Source organism: Apodemus sylvaticus, chromosome 1 (genome assembly GCF_947179515.1).
Source record: "Apodemus sylvaticus chromosome 1, mApoSyl1.1, whole genome shotgun sequence".
In the NCBI taxonomy this organism is placed as follows: domain Eukaryota; kingdom Metazoa; phylum Chordata; class Mammalia; order Rodentia; family Muridae; genus Apodemus; species Apodemus sylvaticus.
Window position 1 is genome coordinate 68,359,058 of NC_067472.1, and position 21,473 is coordinate 68,380,530.

Sequence of the window (21,473 nt, forward strand, 5' to 3'; positions counted from 1 at the left end):
AACAGTTTCACGTGGATTTAGCGGGAATTCCCTGTTACTCTGATAGTGTCGAGGTCTGAGCTGGGACCAAGCTGGGAGCCATTTTGTTCTTGAGGACTAGATTTATGGCCACAGTGAAATCCGTGCAGTATTTTTACCTAGTTGCCAGTGGCTGCAAGAAGCTATTCTGGAGATGGTTTGGAACCCTTCCACGGCTCATGGCAACACTTGGTGTGAACTTTGTATGAGAAGGCTGTCCTAATAAGGCTGAGGTTTCAACATGACTGTATCAATGATGGGCACTCTAGGCCCTTTCGAAAGGGTCTCCTGGAAGATAAGAAGTGTGGATCTCCAGCACATGGCAGAACCCCAGAGAACATCCCAGAAACTCTCTCCAGTTCCCTCCCAAGCACTTCTTTCATCTCCTCCGAAATACCCACTGTCTGTACCTCTAGAACCTCAAAGAGTGACCCCTTCATCCTATAATGCCTCTTACAGGAATGTGGCTTCCAGACCCAGGACTGACTTTTCTCCAGATTGGAGATTCTCTACTTTGGGCAGAAAATAAGTCAGACTTTCATTCTTGTCTATTCATCCCTTGCTAAGGCCACAGGACTTGGGTCAGTGGGTGGCGTGTGTGCCCTAAATAGGGAAAAGACTGGGAGAAAAACACTCCCTTCCAAGTTTTAGCCTCCTTTGCGGCCAAATGCATCTATCTATTCTGCTGCCAGTGAGGTCTGAGCCTTTGGTCACCATGGTTTATGGAGGTGGCAAGATGACAGGTTAGTCAGCAGAAGGCTCGGTGCAGCAGCAGCTGACAGGCTGCACAGGCCTCTGTGTGAGCATTCAAAGAACAGAAGCTCAGGGCATGGAGGCTCGATAGGTGAGAGGGACCGGGGGCCAAGGCCAAAGAACACAGCTTTCTTGTTTCAACATTTCTTTTTATTTTGAAAATATTTTTGTAATTCTTTATGCCTTTCCTTTTCCTCTCATTTTCACAAGCTGCGCTGCAAGCCCGAGCCAGAGCGGCTCCAGGCGACCGTGCTGGCGTTTCATGTCAGCCTCTGCAGAGTTTATCCTTGGAGCAGTACACGGTCACTGCAGTGAGTCCTGCTGCTGTCAACGGCTACCTCGGGGCATCTAGGAACCTGTTATGACAGCACGGAGGAAACCCTCGGAGAGGGGAGCAAACACAGCTTTCGGATCGCTCCAAGGGCAGGCCCAAGCACGCTGCTCATCATTTCAGGCTACCTGGAACTGCCAGGTTGCCCTTGTGGCTTTGATGGAGTTGGCGTCCTGGCCGCATGTGGCCCTCCCATGCTGGGGGTTTGGCCGTGGATGTCTGTACAGCCCCAGGCTCCTCTTAGAGCCTGGATCTATGTGGAAATGTAGAGATCATAAGGAAAGTTCCCATTACATAGGCCACCCAGGCACAGGAGGCCTATGTACTAGGCACTGGCCTGACAGCCCACACAGGGGGGTGGAGGACCTGCTCAGACCCAGTTGACTTTGACCCTCATGCCCACCTTCCAACTCCTCTAAACGCAGAGTGGACGCTTGGGTCTCCCCGGCACACTGCAGCCACAGTGCCCTCTGTTGGAACACACACATACACAGCTCTTTGAGAATTCTGCTCTCTTCAGGCAGAGGACAAAAACATCATACAGTGACATCCTGGTGCTAGAGGGACATCAGTGTGGCATTACTCTGATACAATTACCCCAGCCCCTTCCATGGTCTTGCTGGCCATGTCAGATAGAGATGGCCTTTCTAGGAAACGAGCAGAAAGCACCCTGGCGAGGCCAGATGGGAGGATGCCAGGGTGCATGCCCAGCCTGGTCCTGAAAACTCTTGAGTTAGCTCACCGCATAAACGAGACCCACCTTGCTCTGTGATGATAGGTGATGGCCAAATTCAGAAAGTGTGGTATTAGTGATGCCTCTCTACAAAGAATATCAGAGTTAGTGCAGCTGCTGTAAGATGAAGGCATGATAAACTGTTAGCCAGGGAGAAAGGCCGGAGGTTTGTTTACGTGGGTCTCAGGGTAGCATGCAGTACCAAATGCACCAAAGAGGGTTCTGTAGAGGCCGCAATTCCATCCTGGATGACACGGGTGGCCCTTGCTGTCAAAGAGGCCACCATAAAACCAAGCTCTCCGCTACACAGTTGGTGGTTCATTCCTCCAATCACATGCTGTTTTACTTATCCATACACCCGGCTGAGTTTCCTCTCACTTTTTGGGAAGAGCCGACTTTAAAGCTGGGAAGATGATGTCATTGTGAAGCATCACGCGGTGACAGTCTCCAGCGCTGGTGGCAGCATGAGCTGAGGAACTGTATCACGTGGATTGCATGAGTTCAATACAGGCTGCTGGGACCTTTACAGGTTCCAGGTTCTTGAGACTCCCAGGAGGGATGGTGTCTCTTCTACCTACTACCCAGAGCATTCAAAGACAAGGGAAGAAAGGAGAGTGGAATTTGGGGGTGAGCCAAATGCTGTTTGCTATTCGGTATTCCAAACCAATGTTTGGAAGACGGTTATATGTATATGTATATGCATATGTATACATACATATACATACATGTATATACATGTGTATACATACACATGCATATATGTATCTACATATGTATATGCATCTACATATGTATACACACATATACATATACATGTACACATACATACATGTATGCATGTGTGTGTGTGTGTGTGTGTATCAATCATCTTGTATCCACCATGGATACAAAACACTTTCCTGTCAGATGGGGAAGCAATGCCAAGACCCTCAACAAAGCATTCACTTGCTAGCCTGTCCCTCCTCTAGCCAGAGAGGGTGGGGTATTAGGAACTGAATGGGGGCTGCCACCTCCACAGGGTAAATGGCTTGAAGGATGACTTGGGGGTCCTACTGGGGTGGGGTCAGCTGTTCAGTGTGGACAGTCTGGGGTGGCCAGCTGTTGCCTGCAGGTGTCAGATGTGTCTCCCTTCACACAAAAGGGCCCTACGGCTCACCAGGCCTTCCTCACTCATTCCCCACCCCCATTTTAATGGGCATTAAAAATAGAACAATAACCATGTCAAAGGAGGGGACGGATGACATACTCGAGGTGGGTCATCTGAACTCACTCTGCTGTAAAATGTAGAAACAAGAAAGGGCAGCCGCATCGCGTCCCTCAGGACACACAGCTCTTTTAATATAGTGGTGCTACCACACATCCGCTTCCAACACCGCGTTACATCTGCGTGTCATTCAAACGGTTACTCAATTCTGGCCAGATGGCTTGGAGCTGGTAGACCGGAAGGATGGCTTGAGCCGGGCCCCAGTCGGCGGACCTACGACCTTGGAGGCTGGCTGTCTAGTCGGGATGCCCTCGTGGGCCAGAAGCCACTCTTTCACAGCCTGTCCTCCTCCAGAGTAATTGCCGATGGTACCGTCACTGCAAACCACCCTGTGGCAGGGGATGAGGATGGGAACCTGAAAAACAGGGTGTCACTGTCAGCCTGGCTCTGGGTTGAGGTTTCTGTGCTACAGACAAGGTCTTACCCGGGACTGTCCAGCACCATCAGCTCTCCAGTTAGCAGGCTGCTGGCCCACTCAGGTGGTCTGAGGAACCAAGGCTGCTGCTCGCCAATCCTTAATGGTGTAAACAAAGCTAAATATGAATGTGTTTCTACTGTAACAGGATGGGGTTACTCTTACTTCTTAGTGGAAATAAGCATATAAGGAGACACCGATGACTGTCAGAGGGTACAAAGGATGATGATGGCCAGGCACAGGTATGCTTGGGCTGTGGGGCTGCCTATGTGTTCTGAGCCATTTGCCCAGTCACTGCTATGCAAAGTGTCATACCAATCAAAGAATTGGGGGGATAATTCCAATGAGTTATCAAAATGGGTGTTTCTTCCTATTGACTCTGACAAGTTCAAACACAGGAGTCTGTAAATCTCATGAGTTCCATAGTAGCAACGTCCTACCATTTCCCTGACTTGACACCATGCAAACCTGTGGACATCTTCACTGGGGTCCAAAAGATCTGGATGGCAGGTGCTCCTGGAGGCTGGGCTCCAGACAATGCTCATACCAAAGGGACTCTGATGCTCAACCCGTAGCCACAAGGCTATGATCTTGTCCAGGCTTCATTCCTTGACATCCAGTCACTAGGATGAGGGAATGCCTGTTTCTGCATCAGGAAAGTACTTACTTCAGCAGTGGTCCACAGGGGACTGATAACTGCCTAGCTCACTTGGCCGGTAGCTGGGCTACATGGATTGAGGCCCCATGGTCCATCATCTGTGGAGGTTGACAGCTACTGGGACACTTCTGCTTTGCGGATAATGACACTTCTGGCCTTGCCCACTCCCATCCCGCAGGGGAGGAAGCCATGAGAACGGTCAGCGAGTCTGCAGAAGATTTATCTTTACCCCATTTCCTCCAAAGAAGGTCACTGTGTGCCTTAGCCAGGGTGCTCAGAGATGGCAGGGCTGGTGAGGGGACCTCATCGTGGTGGGGAGACATCAGGGCTGTGCTATCTCTTCTAGCTGGTGTTTCGCCTCATAGTTTTATTCCTCGCTGGTTCACAGCAGGGGTAGAAAAAGATGGACATCCCACATGAAACCTTCAGAAACCCACAGTGGCTGCAGTCACATGGACTCTCCCTCGGCAGCAGTGTAAGAGTATGACTATACTCAGCCTGGCAGGAATGGCTGCACACCAGCCCTGGCGAGGTGCATGTTTTATGTGCCTACTGCAGAGAATGCTGCAGATTCGATGGACATTTTTGCCCTGAGATCCGACTATGTAGTTCCTAAGAGAGCTTTAATCAGAGGGCTAAAGGAGGACTCACACAGCCACTGTGGCCCCAGCAGCCCACGGAGCTTACTGTGACGGGCGCTCAGGGAACACGGGTCATGATGTACCTACAGAAGCCGCTGTGGGCGATGGCAAATGCTAGTGAACACAACCTGAGTTCTGGGCATCTGCTTCTGTGAGCTCTGGAGGATCAGGGCTCATTCTGGAAGGTTCTGAGCTGCCCTGACACATGCAGACAACAGGTGTGCAAATCTGAGGTTACCCCAGGTTCACATACAGTGGCTTTGCCCCAGGTGTTCTGCTGTGGTGAGATAGCCACGCCTGCAGGCTTCCAGTGGGAAGACTGCACAGGCACTGCTGGGTACCACCTATATCCCATCTTTCTTCTTTCCTCCTTTCCCTGTGGCTCAGAAACCTCTACCCGGATGCACCCCTGCCTTTTCTATCTACCATGGCAAGTGAGTGGGACACAGCGAGCAGCTTCTGGCCAGCTGATGGTCTAGAGGAAACTGCCCAGCAGGTATCTGAAATATTGAGCTTTGTATCTCCGACGAGGTGCGTCCCACTATCGTTGCAGCCATATGTGCCATGGTCACCACCATGCCTTCAACGGCACAGTTCACCTGCTGAGCCCAGTGTGCTCCTTGTTGGGGGGTAGCACACACGATTCAGTGGATGGGGTCATTCCAGGCCTCACTCCTGAGAAGGTGTTTCTCCTGCTCAATGTGAGGCCTCCCTATGTAGCCCCCTGCAGTTCTCCAATACCTCAGGTCAAGGGCACAGAGCTCACGTAAAGGCCACCTAGCAAACCAAAGTTCTAACCAGCAGGAGTCTGAAGCTGCCTGTCTCCCTGATGCCTCTTGGGTCCGGTGACTGACATGGAGACGGGACTCTGTGGACCCAGAGGACAACTGCTATGAAGACAGGAAGGAGGGAGCTGGCTGTGCATATAGGAGCTTCATGGGATGAGAAGTGGAATTCAAGGTGTGAGTAGAGGGCAGCATTTGGTCTTGACCTTGACCTCGAAAGGAGCCACGAAGGATATTGAGAATGGAATATCACTATGACTGTTTTCTTTAAAAATAAAAACCAAATACAATAGCGATGCAGAATCAGAAGACTGTGCAAGAGGATGCTGACCCTTGGCTTTGGCTGGCACAGACGTGCCAGTCAACCTGGTCTTGCTGCTATCGAGATGCGCATTGCACCATTCCATTTGATCATTCCACTTTGATCTTCCCTCTCAATGGATTATGGGATTTTAAAAGTGAGTACCACGCACACCTCTCCCTGCTTCCTTCTGTGGGTTAGTGCTGTGTTGAGGACAGGGGCACAGAATGCAAGGTGGACCCGTGACTTGCTCACACACTCACTGTTAGAAACGGGCCATGCTTCACGATGGGTTAGCAGTAGGTATTCACCCATAAGATTTATTGGGGCCCCATGGCCATACCTGAAGGGCCCGTATTGTTGCTTCCCTCTTCTTGATAGTCTCCGCTACACGCAATGTGATTGCTATCGATACACAAGGAGCCCCTGGTATTACAGTTTCATTGAAATCTTCATGCTGTGAAATCTAATTTGTCCAATACCGGGATCCATCACTCACACCAGTCCTTTCTCAACTGCTATAAAACTTCCAAACCCATAGATTTGTCTCCAACAAAAATAACATGAAGGAGCCTTGCAATCAATAATGGGATCCCTCTGATTCTGGTACTGGCTGAGTATTTTTTTCCAACTTTGCCTTTGTTCTTCTGGGCAGAGCCCACAAGGGAGAAAGCTTGTTTTCACTCGCAGCCTCATCAATACCTAAATCCTGGTGAACAAGTGACACCGAGAAGTTGTAATCAATAGCTCCCGGTGCGGTTTTTTCTTCTGGTCAAATGGTTCAGCTCCGCTGACAACCCTGACACTCAGAACATGATGCTAAATCTTTATCAACAGCCATCTGGGTGAATGGCAGAACAGGACTCAGGGGTCACTGGTGCTCGTGGCAATCTGCGAATAAACTAACTCCTCAGGAATGTGTTTGTTTAGAAAAAGGTGGGAAACTCCCAGAGCTTGTATTGATCGCCTCTGAACTACATTTAGCAAATTGTGTCTGAGGATGAGGCAGAAGGGGGTTCTCTGAGCGTGTGTGTTGGGATGATGGTGAGGAGCCTCTGGTACTCGGCATCCCTGAGGCAGGGTGGTATGGTACCTTCAGGAGACTGTCCAGTCTCCTGACAAGGCCAGTAAGTCCCGCCTGAGAAACTTGAGAGAAGTTGAGTTGTAGGATGGAGAAGACTCCCACCCTACAAAACCCATCCTATCTCCTATTCTTGAAGGGGATAACCCAGCAATGGGCAGCTGTGAGACCAGACAGCATGAGGCCACAGTTACTATAAGCAGGACAATTTCCAGTCATCGGCATTCCACAGCCTCTCATAGCACAAGTTGTGTTACTTAGGTGAAACATGAGCACTATGTTTTCCATGAACTTACTGCAACTTGGCAGCATTAGGGCAGAGGAGACACATTCAGCCATCCTCATCTCGGCCCTGTCATCAGTGGGGCTAAGGACACCTACCAAGATGGGCGCCAGACAGAGCTTACCACTGTCCAGGCCTTTTCTCCCTCAAGTCTCAGTATCTCCTTCTCATACAGTTTCTGGCGGTTCGTGATGCAGATGCACAACAGTGCATGTAGTATAGCTACCAGTGTGCACACGAGGCAGCGGGACTTGTTCTTACAGCAGAGGTGATAGGTGAACTCAGAGCAGAAGCTGTGGTGTTGGTGCCCACCGATGCGGCCGTCTTCACCTTCATGTAAGCACACACGGGAAACTTTGCAAAACAGAACAACTTGGTTCCCAACTTAAGTATGGGTAAATACCAAGTCATGTGTCTTGTTGCAGGAGTGGCCTGGAGAATACATGTCCACACCTCTTCCTTAGCCTTGGGAGGGATTCAGATTGGGGTGGGGAAGGGATGGTGCAGTAAGACCTATTCTACTCAGAGGTCAGGGTGGTTGCTGTGTAGCTGCTGGGATACAGCAGAAAAAGGTAGAAGATGTCTTACCTTTCTCTGTTCTGGGGCATTGCACAGAATAAATGTATTGGAGTGGTCTCTTGTCTACTGCCAAATCTAATGCCTCATGGCATGGTATGTTGGTGCATGGCTTTAGTTCCAGTGCTCAGGAGGCAGACACAGATATCTCTGTACATTCTATCCTGGTCTATAGAGAAGAGTTCCAGGACAGCCCCATTGCTCTAACGCCCCACCCCCACCCTTGTATGCGCAAAGAGGCACAGGCTGTTCATTCCTCAATGTCCCTTCCAGGTGAGGTACATTTCTGATCAGATGGCTTTTTTCTATCATGTTGGGATTTGGCATACCTGTATCAACATGACAGCATGCAGTCCCACAGGGGAGGCTGCTCGGGACATTCAGGGACCCCAGAGGCAGGGTGAATTCTCCCAGAGGACTGTGTGTGATGACATGACTTCTCACCCATACAAGGCCCATAGGCATGTAGGGCCTTGGTCTCGCCCTCGGCTGCACTGGCCCTTGGCTCAGCCAAAATCCTCACTGCATTTGTAGAACCACAGGGTGTCTCTAAAAGCATGGCCTTCTTGTGGGCTGGGAACTTGGTGCTCAATAAACTGACAGCATTGTAGGAAGAAACACAAATTAAGGTTGATGAGTTCTGGGGGAAAAGCCTTTCCCTGGGGAGCTAACACCCACGGACAGTAGACATCTAGGATATAAGGTGTCACATCTTCTAGGCTCTTCATGCCCCAGAGTCCCAGGGAGATAGGGTTGTATTATTTCACCAAAACCTTTTCAGAAGGCTGGTGTCACACGGCTCTTGTCTTCTGGATATACAGCTGTATTTCCGGTGTATGGAAGAATGCTGCTACTCAACAGGCACTCAGCGTGGGGACTATCCAGTGGAGAGGAAATAAATGGGCTGCCCTCTTGTCTGCTTGGTGCTCTCCAGCTTTCTTCCCCTCTGGTAGGGGCTTCTCTGACAAAGAGCTCATGTGGCTGGGACACAAAGGTCCCTCTCACAGCAGTTGCCAAACCCAAGCCCTGATCCTAGCCACATCATTGGCCTCTGAAATACATTTGCTCAAATGACACTTGGCTCCCTGGGTGGTTTGGAGCCCTGCGATGCAGGTACCCAGCTTGCTGCCCATCTGATCTGCGGAACTTACCGGATTGTTTCTCATTGCCCCTCCTACTGCACGAGCCGCTTTGGGGTTGCCTGCCAGGGCTGCTAATTGCTGGTAAGAAACCATTTCTCCGAATTTCACAACCTTCAGCAGCTTCCATAACACCTGTCTGGTGAATGAATCTGAAAGAAAGAAAACAGAATGACGTGATTTGGACAAACGGCTCCAGCAGCTCGGATATAAATAGCTGCCAGTCCCCTAGCAGGAAATGCTAAGGCACAAATAGAACTGTTATACTCAATTAAAACACAGGCCCCCACACAGTGCTCTGTCACCGCGGCACAGGCAAGGAGAGCTGAGAGTGAAGCAGGCACAAAGCAGGCAGGCCTTGGAAGGCTTCCTGCATCTTTAATTTCCTTCCAGCTTCCTCACGTTCCGTGCGGGGCTGTGTGTGATGCTCTTTCTGTGAACAGGCAGGCAAGCATTTTGCACACAGTTCAATTAGCAGGCACAGGGAGTCCCTGCTGGCCCACCTATGTGGAAGCCTTTTGGACTGCTGGTTAATTTCCAACTTCATTTGAGATGGAGGAGGAGGACGTATCTAGGGACTGGATGGGACCCTTCTGTAACGTCCACACTCAGAAGTGAGGCGGACTATCCGCTGTGCTGTTGTGAATGCCAGCTGCCTCCACCAGTATGCCTAGGTTGGAGGATGACCCTGGCTGCAGGCAGCCCTGTTTCCTCTGACTAGCTATATCACATGGGATACATTTTGTGTCCTATAGCAGAAATGACTAGGGTAAGACATGTTCAGCTCCTTTCCCTTGATGCCCCTGGGTTTGGGAATCATTCAGTACATGTGTCTTGAGTAGGGCATAAGCCCAGAATACAAGGAGGAGTCTCTCGTACAGATGGATCCCTATTGTCTTCCAGAGGAGACACAGTGGCTGGGGAGCATGGAGGCCAAGCCACATCCTCCATCCCTGGGGCTTCAACACTTAGGGTAGGAGTTTCTGAAGGGAACAACAGAGGGGAGGGTTCCACCGACAGGAACGACCCTGGGCAAGCGCGCCCTCCACAGAGCTTGCCACACTTGGTGCCAAGCTGACAGAGTGTGATTTGGTCCTTAAAGGAAACACACCCTTACATGTGTGTTAAATAATAAAAATCACTTCTTAACTGAAGGGAATGATAATCACTTCACTGGAAAAAAAAAAAAACCAAAACCCTGTTTAGTCTTTATTATAACATTAAGCAAATTAAACATCAGCATAATCCAGGTGATACTAGAAAAGGGTCATCGAAGAAATTAACTTTGTTGTTCATTAATTTACATGGATTAGCAGAGGGCACAGACACAGCAAATGTGCTCTAGTTTTTTTTATGATATAATTTCAAACTGTACAGCATTTGTGGCAGGAGGGTGACTTTGGGGTTAATCAGACTGATTTGTCCTTTTAATTGCTTTCTATTCAAAGAAAATTCATTAGATAATGTTCTCTTCAAAATTCATGAATCAATTTAACTGAAGAAACCGCATTAACGGCTCTGGGTTCATTAACAGGCGAGGTTTGAGTGGCTGGGTGCTGGGAGGGTTTCCTTAGGCAAACAAGCTCTGTTTACTGTCTTGTCCTCTGAAAGGGGCTTGAAATCACCTTGCTAATCATACTTATTGTTACTGTTGTCTGAGAAAAGGAAAGGAAGTGGGCAGAGGAGGAGAAGGAAGGCCCAGAGCTCCCTGGGAGCTGCCTGGGGAGGGAGCAGGGGAAGCAGTCTCATGCTGCAAGAGGCAGAGGCAGCCGGGCATCCTCAGAGGGTGCAGGCCAGGCCAGGTGGGCTGTCGCCTGTGCTGCGGCCTACGGAGAGGGTTGTGGCTGGTGTTTTCTAGAACTGACTAATGCTCTACTAAACCTGATGGGATTAAAACAAGGGATAGTCTAACCAGGTCCAGCATAACTGTGAGAAGCAGTAGCACCTACGCAGTGTGGCTCCCCACCACAGGGATGCTGCTGTCTGAGGACTGTCAGGTCACCAAGCATCTTTTGTCTCAGGTGGAAAAGTGTCTGGAAAGTTTATGTCTTCAGATATCAGTATACATTACCAACCATGTTTGTTTTTTAAAGTACTTATTTTAGATGTATGAGTGTTTACCTGTGTGGATCTATATGAATGGTTGGTGCTTGTGGAAGCCATGAAAGGGCACTGGATCCCCTGGGACTGAAGTTGCAGACTGTTGTGAGTTGCCCTGTGGGTGCTGAGAAATGAACTTGGGTTTCCTGAGGAGCAGCCAGTGCTCTTAACCACTGGCCTACCTTGCCAGCTTCACATTCAACTTTGCTGTCAGTTTATGACAAAAAACAAAAACAAACAACAACAACAACAACAACAAAAAAACCCAACCTGTTTCTGTTTTTACCATCTAGCCCAGACTAGCCTTGAACTCTCAACCCTTGTGTTTCTACCTTCTAAGCATAGAATCCACAGATCCTCACATCATGTCCCTGGGGTATCCCATTTCATAAGGTACTGGGGATCGAACCAGGGTATTGTGCATCTTAGCCAGAGACTCTCACTCTGCAAATGCAGTTGCATCCTGAGGACTGGTAACCAGTTTTTAACCAGTCCACAGCCCACACTAGGCAATACACTAGGCCGTGTTTCTCAACCTTCTTATTGCTTAGACCCTTTAACACAGTTCCTCATATTATAGTGATCCCCCAGCCTTAAGTCATTTTTGTTGATAGTTCATAACTGTAATTTTGCCATTGTTATGAATATTACTGTAAATATCTGAATGCAGGATACATGACATGTAACCCCTGTGAAACGGTCATTTGATCTTCAAGGGGGTCACGAGCCACAGATTGAGAGCCATGGTGCTAGGCAGTGTGGCTCTAAGGAAGCAGCGTTTTATAGTCAAGTACATAATTTTCATATGTACCTGAACATCCTCCTTTACCCTGTAAGGATTGAATGCACCAATCAGTGGAAGCTGCTCTCAGAGACAATGCCTTGAGACCAGGCCTGAGCACATTCGGATCTATTCTGCACTTATGTGCAAGGAGGGGCTGGCATCTCTGCATTAAGGACCATCTTTTCAGTTGTTAGTAAATCTGATCCCTTAAGTTCAATATTGATGTAGAAAACATAAATTCTGAAGATAGATGTGGCTACAGAAATCTTTGGTGGCTGGCTGGTCAATTCGCGTTGTGTAGCCTAGGTGACCCACTGAACTCTATTCTTCCTATGTGACTCTCCACAGGGGACAGGCCAGTGACTCCAGTGCTGTGGGAAATGGTCTCTGCATGCTACACTGTTGTGTTCTCCAAGCTTGCCCCTCTGTCATGTCCCTTCCAAATGCTTCCTTTCCCCAGCCTGCCCCTCTGCCCCAGGGCCTTGCCATGTCAGTACAGCTGGGGTTAAGGCTCTGCTGGAGGCTGCCCTGTACCTCAGGCTCCTTCTCTGAAGGACATGGCTCTGGTGGCTTGTAATGCAATGAAGCCACTTAGGTAAAAAACATGAGTTATTTATTAAATCTCACCTGGCCTTGAGATCCTCAGAAGCAGGAAGGATGCTGCTTCCCAAACCAGTGCTGTGTTGAAGACACAGGCTTTAGACGCATGCTACGGGAGTAGGAAGCACGGCCTTAAAAGGAAGAGTCATCTCAACTTCTGGACTCAGACCCATGAAGCTCAGCTACTTCTAATAAGGGAGAGCCACAGTGGGTGGGGCAGCAGTCTGGCTCCGCCCCTCTTATTTCTTGAGTCCACTATATCCTGGGTTTTCACCAATCATCCCAGGTGCTGCCTGGATATCCCTTGTCTCTACCACATGCCACGAGTATGGAGCAGTCACAGGGTTGGCCTTCAGGACCTAGCTTAGACCTTGCTCTGGGGTCTGGCTTGCGTGTCCAAGGGTATGAGTGGGGTCCTTTCTCTCAGTCACACAACTCTGACACCCATGGAAGATGTCGTCTTTCAGAACTGAGCCTTGAGGTCATCCTAGTCCATGCTTTAAGGAGGGAACACTCAGGCAGAGGCATAGGTATCACACACAGGGTCCTGGTTGGGGACTGTTCCCTTGACAGTGACAGGTAGCTCAGAAGGAACTTTACTGAAGTTGGCACAGGCCACAGCCTTTTGAACTCATGATAGCTGATCTTCAGGAGCCACTAGGGTGAATTTTTGAGGAATGAAGCTAAAACATGGTAACACAAAGAGGCAGATCTGGCTCCAGATCAGACGGTGGCAGCACATCGCACCCGGTTCCTCCTATCAGATACCTTTCTGGAACTTGGTAGAATGTAGACAGTGGCTCTGTGAGGGCTGTGACGTCACCAGAAGCAGGCAAATGGGGGAAAGAATACAAAGACGATGAGTAGTTAGAGCTTTTCTTCATCCCAGGCTAGGTTTGCTCCCTTGACTGACAGAAGAGCAGAGGGATCTCCCAGGACCCTGTTCTTTCACTGTTCCTCCAAATACTATGCTAGAGGGACAGCACAGGGCTGGATATCAGACTACTGGTGCTGGGGTGTGGTGGCCCCAGGAACTTGCGATCTGAGGAATAACTGACCCTATCTGGCAGTCGCATGCGTGTGCGGGTAGGTAAAAGCCCTTGCTCTCTCCTTCTCTTTGTCTTTCTGCTGTTCTGCTCTAGGTCTGGGCTCAGGCATGAGCCATGTTCAGCAGAACCTGAGCAACGCCCTGGCTGTTTCCAGGGTACTGAAAGGGGAGCTTGAGAACTGGAAGGCACTAGCGAGACCACGGAGGAAAAGAATTTTTAAAAATTATATTTTATTTGTTTTATCTTGGGTGTGCCACAGCTCAGAGTCTCATAATATTCAGGATGATCAGGCTATAATCCACAATTATTAAGTACATGCTCATGGTTAGGGACATGTCTAATGCCTGGGGAAAGATAAGCCAGGCTGAGGCTGATGCGGAAGCCGGACTCATTTGAGAAAAGCTGAAAGGATATGTCATACAGATGCTGCAGAAGGGGAAATGCTCTGGAAACAAATGCAAGGTACAAGGTCTCTGCAAAGAAATAGAAGTTCTCAAGAATGAACATGAAGAAAGTTTACCCCCAAACGGTCAATACCTTGACTTACAAATTGCTCTTCATGGGACTCGGATGACAGCAGAGGTATGTGACGGAGGGTCAAGGATCTGCAGACGAGACAAGAGGCCCCCACCTGAGCATTGAGAAAGTCTGTCTAGTGCAAACAAAGCTCCCCGAGAAGTGTGAGGACTAATGGGACACAGTGAAATCATCTACTGTTCTTGTCGTATTACCAGTAGGAGGAGAGAATGAGTAGAATGGAAAATTATTTTAGAGAAATTCAAGGAGCAGAGTAAACTACAAACAGGACACGTTCCGAGAAGCCCTGCACAAGCAGATCCCACCCACTGCTGTAAACTAAAAACAGAGAAGGAGCCAGAGGAGAAAGAACTCATTCTACAGTGTGCAGTAATATGAACAGCCATGGGGTTCTTCTATCAGAGAGGCCAGGCCAGAGCAGCATTTTCAACTCACTAAATGGAAGGCATTGGCAACTCAGAATTCTGTTTTTAAAATGCCCTAGGAATAAAGGTAGCATATGAAGAAGGTTTTGGGTAAGAGAGAAAAGCTGAGATAAGTCACTGCTAGGAGCCCCAATCTTCTGAGAAAAGAGGAAACATAAGAGGGAACCTGGGAATCCCACAAGGCCAGCAGCATGGCCAGACATGGTGAACATGCCTGTGATTCCAGTTACTGAGAATGCAGAAAGATCCTGGGCTATCCAGCAGGATCAATCATATCGGAGGATAAAGCAAGAAAGAGCTGGAGGTGTATTGTGGATAAAGCACTTTCCTAGCATTTAGGGGACTCCAAGTTCCTCGCCCTACGCCATAAACTAACCAGCCATATGCAGGATGAGAGAGACAGGACACACAGGGTTGGATATCAAACTACTGATTCTTAAGGAGTGTTTATGCTTGTTTGTTTCTTTTTTTTTTTTTTTTTTTTTACAACACATTTAACAGCTGTAAGTACCAATGGTTACAAGATTTCGACATACCTAGATACAAAGGATTATAGACAGCCAGTCAGGAGGGAAAGGTCCTAGGGGGAAGGGGGAGAGGTCCTACACCTGTGTTGAGAGGTGACAAGGGCAGTATGTCTCTTCCATTTGACCTGGAGCCAAACCTCATTTCTCTTCATTTCTCAGATATGAGGGTCTCTGTGGGGATGAGGTTTCTTCACACCACTTAAAATGGCAAAAGGTCGATTTTTAACTTGACAGGAAGTGAGTGTTACAATTTCTATAATAATCAGGAGAAAAATCCACAAAAAGGAGAGGCAGTAAAAAAGCAGATAAAATAAAAAAACTCTTAGTGTTGATAAAATAGGTCCAAAGGAAGGAGGATGGAAAAGAGGTGCAAAGAAACAGAGAACAAATAGAATGTGGGACCCGAGCCTAAGCAGAGCAGTGACTGCATCAGTGACCCGAGCCTAAGCACAGCAGGGACTGCATCAGTGACCCGAGCCTAAGCAGAGCAGTGACTGCATCAGTGACCCAAGCCTAAGCACAGCAGTGACTGCATCAGTGACACAAGCCTAAACACAGCAGTGACTGCATCAGTGACCCAAGCCCAAGCACAGCAGTGACTGCATCAGTGACCCAAGCCCAAGCACAGCAGTGACTGCATCAGTGACCCGAGCCTAAGCAGAGCAGTGACTGCATCAGTGACCCAAGCCCAAGCACAGCAGTGACTGTATCAGTGACCCAAGCCCAAGCACAGCAGTGACTGCATCAGTGACCCAAGTCTAAACACAGCAATGACTGCATCAGTGACCCAAGTCTAAACACAGCAGTGACTGCATCAGTGACCCAAGCCTAAGCACAGCAGTGACTCCATCAGTGACCCAAGCCCAAGCACAGTAATGACTGCATCAGTGACCCAAGCCTAAGCACAGCAGTGACTGCATCAGTGACCCAAGCCCAGGCACAGCAGGGACTGCATCAGTGACCCAAGCCTAAGCACAGCAGTGACTCCATCAGTGACCCAAGTCTAAACACAGCAGTGACTGCATCAGTGACCCAAGTCTAAGCACAGCAGTGACTCCATCAGTGACCCAAGCCTAAACACAGCAGTGACTGCATCAGTGACCCAAGCCTAAACACAGTAGTGACTGCATCAGTGACCCAAGCCTAAACACAGCAGTGACTCCATCAGTGACCCAAGCCTAAACACAGCAGTGACTCCATCAGTGACCCAAGCCTAAACACAGCAGTGACTCCATCAGTGACCCAAGTCTAAACACAGCAGTGACTCCATCAGTGACCCAAGCCTAAACACAGCAGTGACTCCATCAGTGACCCAAGTCTAAACACAGCAGTGACTGCATCAGTGACCCAAGCCCAAGCACAGCAGTGACTGCATCAGTGACCCAAGCCCAAGCACAGCAGTGACTGCATCAGTGACCCAAGCCCAAGCACAGTAATGACTGCATCAAGTAGAAATGGCTTACACACACCAATAACAGGACTGGCAATGCTGGAGAGACAGCTCAGGTGTTAAGAATACTTGCTGTCCTTTCAGAGGACTGGAATTTGGTTCCCAGCACCCAGGTGAGGTGGCTCACAATGATCTCCTTCAGGGGACACAGAACCTTCTTCTGGACACTATGTGTACCTACACACATGTACCCATAAACATAAATAAAAATAAATCTTAAAGGAGAGACAGACACTCTCTCCTTTAAGGAATTCCTTTAACAGGAATACCTGCTGTTTAATAGAAACCTGCTTCAAATGAGAGCCATAGCAAGGATCAGAGAAAACAAAGAAATTTGTTAAGACAATTAATATGGGACCAAGAAGCCTTAGGAGTAAAGAATATTCCCAAGGGGAAAGTTTCACAGTGTAGCTTGTCCATCCTGAGTGTTATGAGCCTAATAGCTAAGTTCCAAGGTGCATGGACCCAATCCTGGGAAAATTGAAAGGAGAATTAGAGAAATCTCTAATTACCTGTAAGCACTCAAACACCTTCTCAGTCAACCATCAAGTCAAGACAAAGACACTTGAGGAGGAAAGGGATTTGGGCTCACACCTCCACATCAAAGTCCATCAGTGAAGAAAGTTAGGACGGGAACTCAAACAGGGCAGGAACCTGGAGGCAGGAGCTCATGCAGAGGTAATGGAAGGATGCTTATTGGCTTGTTGTACATGACTTGCTCTCTGCTTTCTTATAGAACTCAGGAATACCAGATAGCGGTAGCGCCACACACCATGACTATGTCTTCCCATAATAATCACTAAGAAAATGTCCTACAGGCTTAACTTTAACCTCCTGTCTTCATCTGGGCACTCTCCTTTTCAAGCTTGTGTCAAGGTGACCCAAAGCTAGCCCGCATGCCCACCAACAGGTCATTAGATGTTTATTTGAGGCTACTGTTGGTAGCACAAGAACGTATATTCTTTACAAATGCCCATGGAGCCTCTGATCCAGATAGAGAGTTTGTTATGTCCTGCCTCATACAATAAGCAGTAATACACATAGTGTAAATGAAATCAGATAAATCATCTCTCTGACCATCACACCATTAGATTAGAAAAGAATCAAAAGGTAGCAAGAGACTCTACAAACATCTACACAGTAAAATACCCATTCATACCACAGACAAAAACAATAGGAAAAATAAAAAAAATACATTGTGCAGGATGCAAATGAAATAAAATATTGAACTTCACAGCACACATCTAAACAAACACTCAGAGGTCAACTCATAGTATTCAATATCTGTGTTAGAAAAGAAAGACTGCATGTTAACAATCTCAGCTCTTACCTTAAGAAACAAGAATGGAAACAACCCAAACATTATGAAAGGGGATACTGAAGGTAAAGACTGAACTCAGTGAATTGGAAAAAGGAAGAATGAGGAAATCTAAGAAACTGCTAGGGAAAGAACAAAGCAGACTCAGGATTATAAGCTGCTCCTGGGAATGACTTCAGGTAAAGATATCCAACTTAGTAAAGCCTTCAAACTACTGAGGTTCTGTATACATCATCCCATTCCATTGTATGATATCATACATTGCCTCACATATCAATATCATTCCATTGTATGATGATATCATACATTGTCCATCTCACATATAAAAATCAATAATCAATCAATCTTCAATCATCAATCCAGTTTAATTGTGCAGGCTTAGTCTTAAAGATGTTATAGTTTATTTTAAAGAGCCCATTTCCTAACAGGAAAATTGTGTTGTATCCCCATTTATACTCTTTTTTTAAAATTTTTTTTGTTTTTCTGTTTTTTTTATTCGATATATTTTTATTTACATTTCAAATGATTTCCCCTTTTCTGGCCCACCCACTCCCAAAAAGTCCCATAAGCCCTCTTCCCTCCCCCTGTTCTCCCATCCCCCTGTTCTCCCATCCACCCTTCCCACTTCCCTGTGTATTCCCCTACACTGCTGTACTGAGCCTCTCCAGAACCAGGGGCCACTCCTCCGTTCTTCTTGAACATCATTTAATATGTGGATTATGTCTTGGGTATTCAAAGTTTCTAGGCTAATATCCTCTTATCAGTAAGTGCATACCATGATTGATCTTTTGAGACTGGGTTACCTCACTTAGTATGATGTTCTCCAGCTCCATCCATTTGCCTAAGAATTTCATGAATTCATTGTTTCTAATGAATTCATTGTTTCCATTGTGTATATATACCACTTTTTTTTTTTTAATCCATTCCTCTGTAGAGGGACACCTGGGTTCTTTCCAGCTTCTGGCTATTATAAATAGGGCTGCTATGAACATAGTGGAGCATGTATCCTTATTACATGCTGGAGAATCCTCTGGGTATATGCCCAGGAGTGGTATAGCAGGGTCCTCCAGAATTGACGTGCCCAGATTTCTGAGGAATCGCCAGACTGATTTGCAGAGTGGTTGTACCAATTTGCAACCCCACCAGCAGTGGAGGAGTGTTCCTCTTTCTCCACATCCTCGCCAGCACCTGTTTTCTCCTGAGTTTTTGACCTTAGCCATTCTGACTGGTGTGAGGAGAAATCTCAGGGTTGTTTTGATTGGCATTTCCCTAATGACTAATGATGTTGAACATTTTTTAAGATGCTTCTCAGCCATCCGAAGTTCTTCAGGTGAAAATTCTTTGTTTAGATCTGTACACCATTTTTTAATAAGGTTATTTGGTTTTCTGGGGTCTAACTTCTTGAGTTCTTTGCATATATTGGATATTAGCCCTCTGTCAGATGTAGGGTTGGTGAAGATCTTCTCCCAATTTGTTGGTTGCCATTTTGTCCTTTGCCTTACAGAAGCTTTGTAATTTTATGAGGTCCCATTTGTCAATTCTTGATCTTAGAGCATAAGCTATTGGTGTTCTGTTCAGGAACTTTTCCCCTATGCCCATGTTCTCAAGGGTCTTTCCCAGTTTCTTTTCTATTAGTTTCAGTGTGTCTGTTTTATGTGTAGGTCCTTGATCCACTTGGAGTTGAGCTTAGTACAAGGAGATAAGGATGGATCAATTCACATTCTTCCCATTTATACTCTTAGATTAATTTAAATTTATTTCTTTTAGGTTTTCTTATATAATAAATATGTTTCAGGATGATTTTTAAATTAAACTTTTATTATTTGAGTCTTTTCCCCTAAATGCGGTGGAGCAAAAGTAGTACCATGAGAAGAACCAACCCCTCCTGTGTAGAAAACCCACCTCTGTGCTATCCATCTTGCTTTGCCTTATTGAACACATAGCTATCTGCCCATCTCAACAGCTGCTTTCCAGCTGGTGTCAGGTGCCACAAGATTACTGAAGTCTACCCTCATTCTAGGTGTTGTGGTCAGACTGAGAACACTTAAGCACTCAGGGAAAGTCCCTGTCTAGATGCATGGTGCACAATGAACAATCACATACGTAACTTAAGATGGGGAGCTACACTGGGTCCAGGTCCCTGGGAGAAGAATAAACCATGCGAGAGAGTATCCACCCAGGAGGGGCCCTGAGATACCTGAAGGGGTGATGAAGATATAACAACACCAAGGCCTGTTGGTCTGTAATCCCAGTGAGTAATGAAGCCGAGGTATGAAGATCCCAAGTTCAAGGCCTAGAGTACTATACCAAGGCATACAGGGACAGCCTGGGCAAACAGGTAAGACCCTGTTTGTAAGACCAAACAGGTGGTGGTGGGGTTAATACAGTGAAAGCGAAAGGAGAGACGGGTGTGGCAACAGCTGAGCAGTACAGTGCTCACCAATGTGGGTTCAATCTCCAGTATTAGCCTCTGATGAGCCCCCAAACCAAAACCAAACCAAAGCCAAAACTAAGTGAAATAAATCCAAACAAGCTTAAGTGGAACTACAAATCAGAACTACCCTACAATGAAAAAGGTTGGGTTTGTAATGTCAAAGCCCCTGAAGATGGAATCTCTAGGGCTGAAATAAGCTCACCCTCCCTACCACTAAAGAAGAAACATAAGTATCAGCTTCCTGAAGAAACAGGAAAAACTTTACCATTGAGACCATGGTCTCAAGAGCAGAGCCAGAGAAAGAAAGACACCAATCAGAAACACAGGTCCCTGAGTCTTGGTGGTGGTGGGGTTAATACAGATGTCTGGTTTAAATCTGAGCATCCAAGGCTTAGGGAGCATCTCAGGAGAGGCACACGGAGTGGAAGAGCTGTAAGAGGAGTTGGAGTGCCATGGGGTGCTGCTGTGGGGATATACCATGTCATTATGTAAGCTCATGAGTTCACAGCAGCCTGAACAAGATCAAGTCAGACCAAATCTCAGAATCAATGGGGTAGATAATTTCCAGGCTCTACCCTTTACTGAGGGCTACTGTCAATAGATATAGGTGGCAGAGGCAGAATCACTCTCTTAAGGATGTGACCACCGGTTGGATTTTCATGCTTCGGTGGATGGCCCCACACCCATGCATATAAGGGCAACACTAACCACATTTAGTGGGTTATAAAAAGGGACATAGGGCTGGAGGGGAATAATACACTAAAGTTAACACAGGGGACATGGGGGTAGGTATGATCGTATTTCATTTTATATGTGTGTGAGTTTCTCAAAAATAAAAGTTAAAAAGTACTGGTTGTTAACTGAACGATTTCTGTTAAGAACATGGATACAAAAAACCCTCAACAAATTATTGGCAAGTGAAATCTAGCCTCCTACAGACAGGACACAAGACATCAGGATTAAGCATGATTATCCCAGGAAAGCAAGGCTGATTCACCCTCTAAAAAAAATCAAATCCATCCATGGAGCTGTGTAAATGGACAGCCATTGACTGACAAAGAGGCAAAGGCACAGTGGAAAAGGACAGCCTCCACCCGTGGACTCTGATCATCCATTAGATGCTCACGTGGTCCATCTGTCCCTACATCATCTATAGCTCTGGATCCATCCTGTATCACTGGTCTGCAGCTCTGCTTACACATCAGTCTGCTTCCTTCTATCCGCTCACAGACCAGACTTTTTACAAAAATGAACTCAAAATGGCCACCAAC

At 47.3% G+C, this 21,473-nt stretch overlaps 1 protein-coding gene across 1 annotated transcript in view; it reads right to left on the reverse strand.

The window, feature by feature from the left end:
- Nucleotides 1–3,143: 3,143 nt before the first annotated feature.
- Mgmt (O-6-methylguanine-DNA methyltransferase) overlaps nucleotides 3,144–21,473 on the reverse strand; it is a 239,125-nt gene continuing 220,795 nt past the window's right edge. Inside the window, exons 4-5 of the mRNA XM_052196426.1 lie at nucleotides 8,991–9,130; nucleotides 3,144–3,454 (exon numbers count right to left, since the gene is read on the reverse strand). Of these exons, the coding sequence (XP_052052386.1) occupies nucleotides 3,242–3,454; nucleotides 8,991–9,130 (353 nt within the window). The 3' untranslated portion in view covers nucleotides 3,144–3,241. The remainder of the gene's footprint in view (nucleotides 3,455–8,990; nucleotides 9,131–21,473) is intronic.